The sequence below is a fragment of the Pezoporus wallicus genome, unplaced genomic scaffold (assembly GCF_028554395.1).
Source record: "Pezoporus wallicus isolate ANWC-B61680 ecotype Strahan unplaced genomic scaffold, APGP_CSIRO_Pwel_v1 contig_10084, whole genome shotgun sequence".
Taxonomy (NCBI): Eukaryota; Metazoa; Chordata; class Aves; order Psittaciformes; family Psittacidae; genus Pezoporus; species Pezoporus wallicus.
In genome coordinates this window covers 227,600-242,095 of record NW_026642497.1, presented here as the reverse complement: position 1 = coordinate 242,095, position 14,496 = coordinate 227,600, and the positions used below count along the sequence as shown (strand labels likewise).

Genomic DNA, 14,496 nt, shown 5'->3' with positions numbered 1-14,496 from the left:
AGGAGATGTAACAGCAGCATCCTGCGGCTGCGAGGTCCCAGCTCCCATCCCTCCGCGCCGCGCATCCCCTCGGTGTGGGCAGGAGCTCTGCTCTGCTCCTCTATGAGCCAACGTCAGCAATGACGGCCAGCAGTGCGGCGGGAGGCTGCGGGCAGAGCACTTCAAACCTCCCGTGGATGGAGCTCTGCTTCATCCCTGTGCTTGGCAGCTCCTCCGGAGCACGGAGACAAGGGATATTTTGAGCATCATCAGCAGCAAATGAGGCTGAGCCCGATCCCCTCAGACACGAGCGTCTCCCCAGCTCTTCAGTTCCAAGGACAGGAAGAAGCCTTTGAAGGCTTTTCCATGTGAGAGCGCACACCTGCAGGTGTTAAAAGCAAAGGGCTGTTTCTGGAAAGGTCTGCGGGGTGTATTATCAGGACAGCCCAAGTGGATACACATGGGGGCTGTGTAGCTCCTGCCGCCTTGTGGTGCTTGGCTAATGCGAGCCAAAGCCATACCTGTGCCACTGGCAGCTGCTGCCCTTTAGATGTTGTGTGCACGTAATTCATACACCCATCAGCTATTGCGTTCAGCTGTGGTCAGTCACATCCTCCATCTCACTGCTTTCTTCTGTGGCTCAGCTAAGTTTCATGTCTTAACATGTTTTTCCCCCTTCAGTCAGGGCTGACCATCAGGACCCCACATTAGCAGGGACACCGGACACTACTGGTCACAGCGGAGTACCACAGAACAGTTTGGGCTGGAAAGGACTTTGAAAGCCCATCTAATCCAGCCCCCTGCAATGAGCAGGGACATCTCAGGCTCTGCTGAAGTCTCTCCCCATCTTTCTTATAGCCCCCCTTTAAGTACCGAAAGGCTGTGATAAGCTCTCCCTGGAGTCTTCTCTTCTCCAGGCTGAACAACCCCAATTCTCTCTCAGCCTTTCCTCATGGCAGAGATGCTCCATCCCTCTGACCATTTTTGTGGCCTACTCTGGACCCCCTCTAACAGATCCAAGTCTTTCCTGTGTTGGTGGCCCCAGAGCTGAATGCAGGACTGAAGATAGGGTCTCACCACAGCGGAGCAGAGGGGCAGCATCACCTCCCTCAACCTGCTGGTCACGCTCCTTTGGATGCAGCCCAAGATACGCTTTGCCTTCTGGGATGGTAAATTTGGGCTTGAGTTTCAGAGTGGAAAGCTTTGGCTTATCCATACATCCGAAACACAAAAACCCAAACAGCCTGGCAGATTTACTTCGATACCTCCCACACCCAGGCACCCCACAGGCTGTTCTCCGCCCCATCCAACAGCCAGTTGATGCTGAAAGCACCCCCAGCACTGCAGGAGATTGAGGCGAAACCCAACAAGAGACAGACACAAATGTGAATTTATGTAAAAAAACCAAAAAAAAAAAACAAAAAAACCCAAATTCTTTATTTTGGAGGAGGATTCGAACACCGACATGCAGGTACAACATGAATAAAAATTATTGCACCGCTATTATGTGGCAATTGTTCAAGTTTCTAAAAACACAGAAATTCCACACTTCCTCTTATCTAGCTAAGTGCTGAGTGACACAGCTTGGCGGAGCCCAGCTCAGGAGGCGCTCTCCCAGCCACCTGGATATGGTCATCGAACACAAGGGAAACACACACTTCTGTCCAATCTTCTACTAGAAGTACAGAATTATCCTTCACATCCAGCAAGAGAAAACCAGAGAAAGACTTTATCCTGCCCTCTTCCGAAGAAAGAAATAGTTAATAGTTAAAATACTCCAAATCACACCTTAACGCAAGTGTGGCAACCAAAACCACTGGTCACTCCTACCCCTTTCCCAGCAAGCGCTCTTCAGTACAATAGCAGCCAAAGGCCTCTGACATCCGGACCCAGGAGTGGCCGTTACAATGCTAAAGTCTAATATTTACAATAAATATCATCCGTTTCTCTTAGTTCGCAACAGTAAGAGACAAAGGGAAAAGTAACACTGAAATGAGGCACGGGGCAGGAATGCGGCGGCTAGATGAAGGAGCAGAGAGGAGCTGCAGGGGCTGGAGCCAGCTTTGGTGCTGTCACCCCAGCACCTGAGGAGCAGGAGAGCCAAGCCGACAGAAGGGAAGAGGGAAACGAAGCAGGAAAGCAGCGTATTGGGATGGTTACATGCACGGCTCATTCATCAGACACACCACACACACCTTCTACCTCCCGCCTGTCTGAGGGTTATCTACAGAGGCCAAGTTCTTGTCTTGCTGAATGCTTTGCTCGCGTACCACGGGTCCGATCCTGCCCTGGGGAACACATCCTCACTCATCTCACTCAGCTTTTCCAACATCTCCTTCCCACCCGACACTTTTTACAAGCTTATCTGAGGTGTTTAAGCACTTCTTAGCAGAGCAAGGAGTAAGTCTTGGTGTATCTACCTGGTTTATTATCGGAATCTAATAGAAAGTGATTTTTTGCCAAAGGTGCTCCAGGTAAGTTTGACAGAAGGTGGAACCTGGCACACCAAGGGGAACTGCAGGACTGACCAGGCACAGGGGATATGTGGCTTCACTAGGATGCTCTCCTGGCAATGCTGTTTGGCTTTGGCTTCCAAAAACACATGTTTTTTTAAATTGCACCCATCACTTTCTGTACCGTAGCTACAAAAGAGGTGACTAAACACACACCTCACCTCGTCTTGGGCCAGCTCAGGCAACAACAGCAGCAAAAGCTGTGACACAGCAAGGCTTCCAACTCCTCTTTTTATGCGTAGGAAAGGATAACTGCAATTCAGCACTGGAACCACCACCTGCAAAGGGAGGCAGTCAGCAGTTAATACAGCTGGTACCTTCAGACCCTCACCATGGGATGAGCCAGGTTACCCAGCCCTCTCTCCTAGGAGCAGGGGGTGGTTTTCCCATTAGGTTCTTAAAATGCAGCACCCTTTGTGGATGCTCACAGGAGAAGCTGTGTCACTGCAAGGAAAGGAAGAGGGGACTGCAACCAGGGAGCAGCCACGTCAGACCCTGTCCTCACACAACCCTGGGCTCACTGATTTACACAGAGACCTCCAACCTCGCTGAGGTTAGGTGCTCTCAGGACATAAGCCTGAGACTTGTCTTCATAATTACCACAGACTCAGGATGCTGAATCAATTTCTCACTGCTCCTGTCCATTCTATCCTGTACTGCAACTGCTGATCAGGCCTTGTTTCTCAGCAATTGTTTAAGCAGATCAAGCCACCAGGCTGAAAACCAGACAGGTAAGTACCAGATCCTGCCAAGCCTGTTCCTTACTTGCCATGGCTCCAAATCAGCACACAATGATGCTCATCAACAAGAGTGCTTTGAGAGGCTGGAGATAGCCAGGACCCTGACAAGGCAGTGGAAATATTGTGATTATTATTGCAAACCAAGGGTATATGAGTAGCCTATGAATTCCAGGGAAAAGAGCAAAGAGACAGCACAGCAGGCTCCGCTCTCAATACCGTCACAGCAAGATTTATTAACGTGTTATCTGGGAGCATTGAGGCTTTGGTTAGTGTATTAACAACACCATACATGTTCACACAGACACACAGAGTAAACACTCTTTTAAACATGTTAAAAAAGAAAAGTCCAAACCAAAACTTGGTCCAGAAATGAAATCCAAGCAGCCAAAATCAAGTATATAATGGGGCGAGGGGGGAAACAACAGTTACACATAAAGAAGCAGGGTGAGATTCCAGAGACTTTTGTGATTTGTGGATTGAGCTGAAATCAAGTTGAAAGAGTTGGAGGAAATCTATTCCTATAGAAAAACATATCTGCACTTAGGGGAAAGCAAATCAAAACTTCAAGTACAGAAAAAAACAAGACACTGAAGAAGGCAGCGGTGTAATGAAATCAGACCAACAGAGGCAGATTTTAGCTTGAAATACCGTTGCAGTCATTCTGCTTCTAACAGCATAAGCCAGTGAGCAGGATACTAGACCTTGCGGGTGATCCGCAAGGAGATACACTCAGACAAGACTAGATTAAAAGCTGAGCACAATCTGGGACAAATGATGGGAGTGTTCATTGAGAGGAACCTTTAACTGGATGAAGAAATGGCTTTACAGTGCTATAGGTATCACCACTCGACATGTTTACTGGTGTATGATTATTGATCTAATCCCCAGCAAAGAGCACTGTTATCCAGAGTTGGTCACACTTAAAGCAAAGCAATGTCTAAACCTAAGAGCAGAGAGTTAATTTTCTTAATGGAAAGTGACCTCAGCAGTGGAAATGATCTAGCTATCAAAGCTGAAATCTTAAAATATCACATGTGTTTTGAAGTCTGCTTGCAGCTTGTCCACAGAACTCGAGGAATCCGAACTCTTCACAGGATTCTTTTGTTTTTAAAACGGGCAGATTCAGAAAACTCAGCAAGTTTCCCAAGCTCCAATTCAGAAATGTTAAGGAACACCTTAGAATCCCTACCTATTTAGACTCACCAAGAGAAGGAAAAGTCTCCAAAGGCCATTTATCATCAAGATAACTTTGCCTGACACATACTGGAGAACACGCGACTACAGAGTTCTCTACTTTAAGACCAACCTACAAGGCACCCCTTTCCTGGGGTCATTTATTCTGAGGCAGGGCAAGTTGTGAATTGAAGCCAGAGAAAGAAAGAGAAAACATCACTAAAATTATAAAAACAGAGGGAAAAGTTGCCAAGTGTCTCATAAACGATAAGTAAAAACAATCCCCCCCCAAACAGCTTACGGATTGGGGATTTCTCTTTCAGATAATTCCATTGAAAACTACTTTTACTGGGTTTAAAGAGCAGACACGGATCTCTCTGTGTCTGACCCCTCCAGCCAAGTCCCTTGCCTCTGGACCCTCTAAGGACTGTGATGCACATGGTGACAAAGAGCTCTCACTTGCACTGAAGAGGGTTTGCAGCTCCAGAACAACCTGAGGATGAGAGTAGTTTCTTCTCCTTGTCCAAGGACATCAGATTGTAAATTCAAAGACCAAACCTGAAATCTGTGAATTTCAATGGCATTTCAAAGAGAAAACTGAAAGGCAGAAATTTAAAAGTAAGCTGCCTTTTTTGTACTCAGAACTTTTGGGATCTCAAATAAATGCAGGATTAGAGGGAAGAGCACAACAGGCCCTAAACTCAGGCAAAATAAAAAGTCTGGAAGGGGAAAAAAAACAAATAAAATAAAACAAACTGTTTCTTAAGCCCTGCTTTAAAGATACCCTGTTCTAAAGAGACCTCAAACAGCAAGCATTACTGTGTACAAAAATAGAATAGCAAGGATGAAAAAACACAAAAAACAGTATGAAAAAAACCCTCCCAAAAATAGATGTACACAAGTTCTATTTTATATTAGTGTATATTACAAAATTCAAACATGCAGTCTCTATTTTGAATGTAGAATGCTCCAGTCCACTCGTACCAGGGATGCTGCTATGTTTTCTTTACAGCATCATCATGTGACAGGGGAAAGTCTTGTATTTTTAACTGGTTTCCAACCTCTTTGCTTTTTGCTTGCGCCAGAGTCCCTTCTTTTGAGGGCCTCGTGCTGCCATCTGGCAGAGGAGAGGCTCTCAGAGCTGCTTGTCCAAGAGCGTGAGACAGCTCTTTCAATGGAGTGGTTTTGCAGCTACCTCCCAACGCTTCAGGTGCTTCAGCACTGCAAAAAGTCGCCTCCTTTTTTGCCACCACAGGACACGTTGCCTCCCAGGGCTTGGCTGAGTGTAACGACTCTGTGCAGGATCCGCTCCTTGCCGTCAGACTGTCTGTGCTAGATAGTTTGGCTTTCTCTTGACACGCTCCTGCTTGTGAAGCTTCCTGTCTTTTTTGTTTCAAATCCCTCTCTTCTTTACAGGAGGCACCCAAATGGGGGAAATCCTTTCTCTTTTCCACCTCCCCAGAACCAGACATACTGAGCTTCAAAGGGCCCAAGACACTCTGAGCTAGCGGTACTAACTGAGACACGGAGAGAGCTCTTTCGATAGCGCCGGGGATGAGGAGCGTGGAGGATACAGGACCTGCTGGGCTGGTTTTGCTGGCAGTTGGAGCACTCTCTGCCTGGGACGAGCTGGGCTGCTTTTCAGCAGAAGGACTTTTTTGGGACACCTCACTTGGGCTTCTAGGAGACAGAAACGAGGGGCTGTGCTGTTCTGCAGGCTGAAGGGTCTCCTTGCGATCCTTCTCGCTGTGGCCCACGGGGCTTACCGAGGGAGGAATGCTCACGCTTGCCGTGCACCATGAAGAAAGTGCCAGCAGAGGTTTAGAGTCCTGTTTCTTCTGGCTGCTTTCTGTTAGCAAAGGGTCCTTCTGGTCAAACTTACTACACGAGGCCCCTGAAGAGTCACCTTCTTCAAGTTCTGGGAGTTTGATAGATGGGCACTGTATACGTTCTGTCCGATCTGTTGGTTTTTGAGTACTTGTAGTTCTCCCTAGGTCTTTGATTGCTTCAGAAGGTTTCTCTTTTGGACCAAAACACTCAAAAGTTTTGTTTTCTGGCAATTTTTGTTCCTTTGCAGTTGTTTCTGACCTTAGTAATGGCTTTTCTGAATCAGCTAATTTTTGTGGAGAAGCTCTTGGGAGGACCCCTGATGGGGAAGGCTGCGCACTGATTTGCAGTGGCTCTGAAACAGGCTTGGCTTGTTGATTAGTTCCCTTCTGCAAATCTTCCGTACCTTTCGGGTCTTCAGGTAGAAAGGCATCATCTTCAATACTATCCTTGCTTTCCAATTTAGATGAAAACTTATTATCCTCATTAAAAGAATCCGAGCCTTGGTCTCCACTGTCAGGGGGCTTGTCGAGTCTTCTCCCATCCTGACTATCTTCTGACCCATCATCCGTTTCGTCTTCGGAAGAGTCCACTTCTCTGATAGCCTCTTGCTTTTGCAGGGACTCCCTTCTCTCCACCCTGTCCTGTCGGATAGCACCCAACTTCCGTGAACCCGGCTTCTGCAACATCCCCTTTTCTGCTAGCCCCAGTTTGCCGCCTGTTGTTTCATTCGCAGATTCTTGTAAGCTCTGGAGGCTAGGATCCCTCTGTAGCATCTCCTTCTTAAATTCAGAGTGCGAGATATCCAAGCTGTGCTTACGTGAGGAACCCAGCTTCTTCTCAGAAGAGGACAGCGAGGCAGCCAGTTTCTCGGCCGACTGAACTCTCTTTAGCAAAGGAGACCTAGGGGGTTCAGCACTTTTGGGGCGAGAAATCTGCCTCACCAGTGGTGGAGAGGAGTGCAGCTTTACTGGAAAAGACTGAATAATACTGGAGCTGCCAACTGAGTGTCCTGGTAAAGGAGATGGGGAGCGCTGCGGCGATGTGGACTGTGGGGTTGGTGATGGAGTGTGAGCTAGCGGTGACAGAGGGATGTTTCCTGCAGATTTACGCCTCGGAGATCTGTACTGCCTTTGAAGCTTTGGTGCTAGTCCATGTAGAGAGCTGGGGCGGATGTGTCCAGAGCTGGCTGGAGAATTGGGAACGCTGGAACTGGGAGAGCTGCTCTGGGAAGAATTGCCACCAACTTAGAGGAGGGAGTTAAAAAAAAAAGAGTAAGAACATTAATATATATCTGACCACTAAAACAAGTTATTGAAAATAAGACATGCAAAATCAAGACAAAATGCCACATTACCACAAAGCACTGTTGCAATATTATAAGGTAATACTGCATTGCTTCTGATGGAAAAATCCCATCACTGTCACACAACACCAGGATATAGTAAGAAACACTCTGCTACCAGAATGTTTTTCCTGAAAGATTTCCTCCAAGCAGATACACCAAGTGTTCTATTGCTATTCTCAAGACACAAATCTCTTTATTCCATCAGCGATTCAATTTTCAAATACAATTTTGCCACATTGTTTTGATTTCTTTTCTCTGAACTAATACAGAAAATGTGTCAAACTGCTACAAAAACTTACAACAGACGTTTGCATCAAAGTGAAGGGATGGTGAAAGGATGCTGTAGTACAGCAAATGCCTTCTTAAAAGGATGTATGGATTTTCATTTTTAAGTGAATCGATGAAAAGGAATACATCCATACTTAAGGTAATCGACATCACAGCTGTTGTTTCCCTTCACAAACAGACCTAATACCTGCTGCTGTGTATTTCACTTCAAAAATTAATCAATAAGCACAAATCTTCTCCAAGGTTTATCACTCTGTAGGGATGTTTTGGGTTTGGTTTCTTTTGTTTCTTTCTTTACCTGAGTGCACAGACTCGGGAGTGGATCTGTAACTCTGCGTTGGCGACCGAGGAGACAGGTTGTGAGTTGGAGAGCCAGGCACGCTTTCTCCAGAAGACAGAGAACGGTTTAGTGAAGATAAACTCCGGCTGGTGTGAAGCAGTGACGCTTGTTTAGTGATCTTCCTCAGCAAAGAACTCTTCTTCTTACTGTGGAAGAGCATTCAGAAGTTGTTTACAAGCCCAAATGAGCCCAAACCTTTATTGGCACATTTCAGTCAAACTTATGGTACAACTAAAGAGAAAAAGAAAACAAAAAGAACTGAAAGATGTAGGTGCTGCTATATATCATCTGGAAATTGATTTGGCAAGATCTCTCTTCCATTATGTTGGTTACCGCTTAATTTTCAAGGAGAAACATCACAACAAACCTTTCCTGACCATCCTTAGTTTTGCTCTTCTTGTTCCTACGAGCCATCTTGGATTTGTAGCTGGCTTTTCGGGCTGGGCCAACTTTGATGGATGTGTTCTCAAATGGTGTGGTGGAGATGGACACTTTATTTCCACTCTGTCAGAAACAAGGCACAGAGGCATCGCTTAAAACATTGCTGTTTGAAGCAGATCTGCAGGCTAAGCAGCTAGGCTGCTGGTTTATTGCTGCCTGCCATTTTGTAATCCTCTGTCAAACTCCATTTTCCCCTTTGCATTTCCAGCTATCATTTATTAAGGAATTGCTGAGAGAGCCCTCTTTAGTCAGGCTTTCACAAATGATTAGCTCAGACCCCAGCTGGTAGGTAAAGCTTCCCAGAGCAGATAGAACACAGCATCTGACCTCTCCCATTGAGATCCCAACTGCCTCAATTTAATACTTGTTATACTTGGAAACTTGAACAAAGTGATATTCTGTCACCAATCCTATTCCCAGTGCTCTGGCTGACAGCAGATGTGAGCATATCAGGCATCTATCATGCTGATTCTGCAACACAGAGCCTGGCTTGTCTCATCTTAAAAAAAAAAAGGAAAAAAAAGGAAAAAATTAATCCTTATAAAATAATTTTTATTGCTCCTCTATTTGCAGTCCTGAAGACTTCTGCCTTTTGGAACAGTCCAAACCTTTGGGTTTTACTTCTGTAAATGGATACAGCTCAGAGAAGGTATCAAAACACAACTCATTTAAATGGATAATTTTAAGACCAACCATTACAAGGCTGCTTTTATATACCAGTAGGTGCTGTGTACATACTTGTATTACAGACAATGCAATTAGATACCTACACTGTTTTAAACAAGCTGGCTCTTTTTTCCAAGATCTAGCAGTGCTGAGTCCCTACCTTCAGAATCAGCTCCACCACTTCTGTGTGCACCAGTCCATTGACTGGCTCCCCATTGACGTGGGTTATTAGATCCCCTTCACGCAGACCTGCTTCATGTGCTGGGCCGCCTTCCTCCACGTGCTGGCAACAAGAAGGGGATGACTGATTTGAGAAAAGGAATGTACAATGCTGCTGACCAGATCAGACTCAAAGTCCATCCATCTCACCTCTGCTGCAGCCAGCACCAGCTGCTTCAAAGAAGGGTGAAAGAAACCACAGACTGGCACAACCAAGCACAAAAACCTGGGCTCTTCCATTCCTCCCCCAGCACCCTGCCAGTCTTCTCCCAGTCCATCCATCCAGGATGGTTAAGCTGACCAAGAGACCAGCTCCTCTCAACGAAAAGGCTTAACACGATTCCAAGTATTTTCAGCACTCGGGAACATTAACTAGATATTCTTGATATCCAGACAAGCATTCAATCTTTTTCAATTCCTCTGCCATCTCAAATCCAGCATCCTTCCACTGACATGCTGTAACCCAAGGCAGCCAACAGTCTTTTAAATAGGACTCTGTGCCAGGTGTTTAGGGGTTGCATCTCATCCCAAACAGTGCTTCTTTTTCCACTCTCCATCCTTTATTAACCTATTCAATATCATATCTTTTCCCCCATGAACACAATGCCTTTCCCCATCACTGTTCAGAAGGGTAAGCCTTCTTTACAGTGAGGAGACAGATACACTTGAGAATACTACAACTCTCCCTCTATCCAGAAAGACTACAAATCAGTATCTTGGTAAACTCAGCATTTTTCAAGGAAAGCAGAGAGAAGCAAGGGAAAAATGCAGCTTCAATTATTTTCTAGGTAAGAATGAGAGTTAAATAACAATCAAAGCATATGAAGTCCAAATTGTCTAACGAAGAGAGATACAAGGAGAAAAACAAACAACCTCTACCCTGGCTCCATTCTCCCTAGCTACACAATATAAACAACACTGCTTTGGGGAATGGATCCTTCCTAGAAGTCATACAGGTTAACAAAAAAGGAACACAGAGCTCAAGTACCAGACTTAATGGGAAGGAAGAGATACAGACATGGAAACCAGACCTTTCAGCACAGCACAACACTAAGCCAAGAGCTGAATCCCTAGGCAATCAACATAGCAACAGTGATGCTTTAAGGCTTGTAATCAATTCCAAGTGACTGCTTGGAAAACCCCAGCAGACCAAAGTGATCAGAAGCTGGCTACAATCACCAACATAGGTCTGAATAAATTAGCTATGAGTGGCCCTCATGCAACAACCCCAATTAGGAGAAAGAGGGTATGTACACAGAAACATGCTTTAAAGTATGTGCTACAGGTGAAAGAAGGTGGATTCATGTAACCAGGGAAGAAAGAAGGAAAGAAAGGTTGCTGTGGTGCTCTGATGGGGCTTGAAAACCGATGCAGGTACAACCCCAAGTTATTTATTTTGGAAGGGTTTCTCCCACCCCCGAAAGAAAACAGGGTAAGATAAATCCCACACCCCCGGCTAAATGCATTTCTGGCCCTGAGGGTACTCATTTTAGAAAAGCAGAGACATACCCAGACCATGTGATGCACAGTGTAGATATCACTGTCACCCATATAGACGCGAATGGCACGGAGAGTGAAACCGTATTTCTTTCCAGCCCGATGGATGATGATTGGTGGTTTCAGGTTTGCGATAGCAGGAGAAAAGTCGCGGCTGGGTGAGGAGTCCCTCGAAGATGGGTTGGAGGAGAGAGAATGAGGTGACATTGGACTGGCCAATGGAGAACACGTGTGGTGATCTAAAGTGATGACACAAAGGTGGGCAAAAATTAGGAAAGCAAGCCTCCAAAAGAGAGAAAATTCTTGTTAAGAGAACAGCTAAGAAAAAGCCTCTCCCAGTGCTCTTAAGGCTTCTGGTCTTCACCAGAGCTGGGCTTGCCTGCAGCTTCAACTAATTCATGCTTTGAAATACGAAAATCAACAGTGTCCCCAAAAAACACATTTGGAGGTGTGTATTTAGTACAGCAGCACTGCTTGCCTAGGCTTACAGTTGGCTCACAGTGTTTACTTCTCTTCCAGGGATTTACAACCCATCATAAACATTTGCTCTAGGCACAACCCTAGAACACCCCCTTTTCAAGGTTATGACTTATTATCCTTCTCCAAAAGATCAGGCAGTCTCTAGATCTTGGTGCAAGTTATACGTTGGAGCTGAGATGAACCAAAATTAGTTAGTAATCACACAAAAAATTGGTAGGCAGTCAGACAACAACTACATCCAGGTAGTTTTGACAGTGTTTTAAATTCACTGCTCTAAAATATTAGCTACTGCAGGGACTCTGTTACTGAAAAAAACCACCACAAGTGCATTTTAGAGTGTGTTTCCCAACTGAACAGCCAAGGGCTGGGCTACCGGCTAACCTATCTGACCCTGTTTGCTCGTGGAACAACATACACTTTGAAAAATACAAAGCAAATACAGAACTCTTGTTTTAAAGTGAAGCTGGTCAACATCAGTAAAATCAACCCAAAGAGCAGGAATACTAAATGCAGCTGTAAAAAGTAATCTCTAATCCATTAAGAAACACCTGCTGAATTGCCCAGCACATATTTACCTGGCAGACGGCAGCAGCTCTGGAGGGACCTTTACTGGGTGATTAAATACACGTTTTAGAGATTTTCATGAGGGAGTTTGTAGTTTGAAAAGCAACCAATGCCCAAACCACAAGAAATGTAATGTGCATCACCACGACAGTGCCAAGAAGCAGTTGCATACCTGCCTCCAGCTCCCCATCTGAGAGGGCAAGGCACTGCTCTGCCAGCAGGTTCTGCTGGGTTGGCGCTCATGGACAAGCTGTAATTCCCTCTTCCCACCTAGGCAGGAACAGGTACAGCCCTGGAGACACAGCATGGTCTTATCCTCTGGAAAAAGGGACAAAGTCCTTGTAGGGAGAGCCTCCTGCTGAACCAGTCTGTCACAGCTTGGCATGGTTGGGCTCACTAGAATCTACCACCTGACATGAGGAATTGTCAAGATCTGGCTCTGCTTGGAGACAGAGCCGTGCCAACGAGGTAAGCTATTCAATGACTCACTTTGTGAGTCACTCACACTACTGAATTCTTAAACACTTAATCTCAAACAAATTACCTGGAGTTACTGAAACTTCCTGGTGCATGAATGCACCAGACACCTTCAGTTCCCACACAGCGCTGTAGTTAGCATGTGACCCCCCAAAAATAGTACTCTGAGGGTTAAAACTGTCCCATGTCTCTATACCTCCTTGCTGCACCATTGTCTAGAGACCAGCTAGGAGCTAATTTGAACAAAACTAGGGAGAGAATAAGGCCCAGCTGCCATTTGCAGAAGCTGCAGTCAGACCACACACACAACGCTCCTGTCTATGGCAAAGCAGTACTCATTATCCTGCTGAGTAGTAAATATTAAACCGACTGTAAAAGTTAGATCTCTCCCCTCCTGCCAGCGAGGGCATTATTCCAGAAGAGCAAATGGGGAGGTTCTGTCTGCACACCTTTTGTTCAGTGCTTGCAGATTCTGACAATGCCTCACCCGAGGCATTCCTTACCTGAGGGAATCAGGAGAGACAAGGCAGTAGCGGATGCTGATTTAATCACTTTATTGATAGGTCTTGAGGTACGTTTCTCCCCTGATTCCCCAGAGAGCAACCTGTGTCGTGCCCGCCGCACTGCCAAATCGCTGATGGCTTTTGGAGTGGTAAAGTCTGGGCCTTCATTGCTATTACTGCGAGCTCGTGGATCAGAGAAATCTGCAGTGCTCCCAGCTACAGTTTAAATTAAAACAGATTAGAACCACAGGGAATTCCTAACAGTCTATTCCCCTACAGGCAAAATACATTAAATCAAAGTCATGTTTACATGAAGTCCAAGAGTAAATTTTCCTAAGAAGAAACCCCAGGGCTTGAATTTTTATTTACAGAAATGGTCTTATTCTGAATACAGAAAATTAGCAGCTTCTGTTCTGTTGGAAAAGCTCGCTAATGAAATCACGTTGCTGAGTAGCAGTTACATGAATCCTAAAACTGCGGTGCAGTTCTGCAGGCAAGTCATTTCAATGGGATTGTTCACAGATGAAAACAGCTTTATGGGAAGTGCTCCAGTTTTACAACCAGCAAGAACTGTCAATCTTTAAGTTAAAACTGCCTGTAGTAGAAGAGCCAGGTTCTACTGGAGCTGCACATAAAAAATCCATTTTAAGAGAATGTGAAAGTACTAAAATCAGGGAAAGTAAAAATGTGGATGGCAAAGACAACCTTAATTTGTCCCCTTGTGTGCACCACTGCAATTTAGTCTTAAATTACTTAACCTGCTATAATTATACATAAAATGCAAAATAAGCTTGAAAATCAGACTGGGCATGTAACAATGCTGAGGGCTGAGGGTGCTGTACTCGAGCTCAGTGCCTCAGTTCCCCATCTGATGCCTTCAAGGGGCTCTGTGAAAATACATTAATTAGAATTTACAAGGTGCTTAGAAATTAAAGTGATGAGCATCACAGCAAGTCCACAAGGGAAATTAATCATTCTGTCTTCAAAAGCAAATTTTAAGCAGCGTGCAATAAATAAAGCCTTAGGGCCACATTTTGAGCAATGAGGACAGAACAAAACATTGATCATCGTTATTTAAGTGGGCACCACTGCTCTGCATACTAAGTCAAGCAGGAAGTACCACGGAAATAAAAATTCAAAGCACCATTCCCACAGACCTCAGTACGAGATGCGTGTTCACATTTAACAGCCACAGAGCTTCAAATTAGGCTCCCAGACAATGAAGACACCCGAATTGGAGGCTGCGTGTGAAAAGGCTGTGATAAACATTAGCAGAGCACTTCAAGACAGTGACAGGAATAAAATCCTTTCTTGCAGTTCCCTGCCTCTGACTTAACTGTGCAGACTGGGGACACTGAAGCAATGGTATCCCTGAATCCCAGATTAAAGACTGCTCTAATGCATTAGGCTCAGGTGAGCAGCTGCCCAGGGAAGCTTTGTG

The 14,496-nt window shown here is 45.3% G+C and overlaps 1 protein-coding gene across 18 annotated transcripts in view; it reads right to left on the bottom strand.

The window, feature by feature from the left end:
- Window positions 1–1,386: 1,386 nt before the first annotated feature.
- The window catches only part of MAST2 (microtubule associated serine/threonine kinase 2), a 213,261-nt gene continuing 200,151 nt past the window's right edge, over window positions 1,387–14,496 (bottom strand). For 17 of the 18 annotated variants that reach the window (XM_057430684.1, XM_057430679.1, XM_057430680.1 and 14 more), the window contains 6 exons: window positions 13,056–13,271; window positions 11,044–11,270; window positions 9,476–9,598; window positions 8,576–8,712; window positions 8,167–8,354; window positions 1,387–7,478 (listed from right to left, as the gene is read on the bottom strand). In XM_057430684.1, coding sequence (XP_057286667.1) covers window positions 5,401–7,478; window positions 8,167–8,354; window positions 8,576–8,712; window positions 9,476–9,598; window positions 11,044–11,270; window positions 13,056–13,271 — 2,969 coding nt within the window. In that variant the 3' untranslated portion in view covers window positions 1,387–5,400. The remainder of the gene's footprint in view (window positions 7,479–8,166; window positions 8,355–8,575; window positions 8,713–9,475; window positions 9,599–11,043; window positions 11,271–13,055; window positions 13,272–14,496) is intronic. The other variant, XM_057430689.1, reaches the window with a different exon arrangement.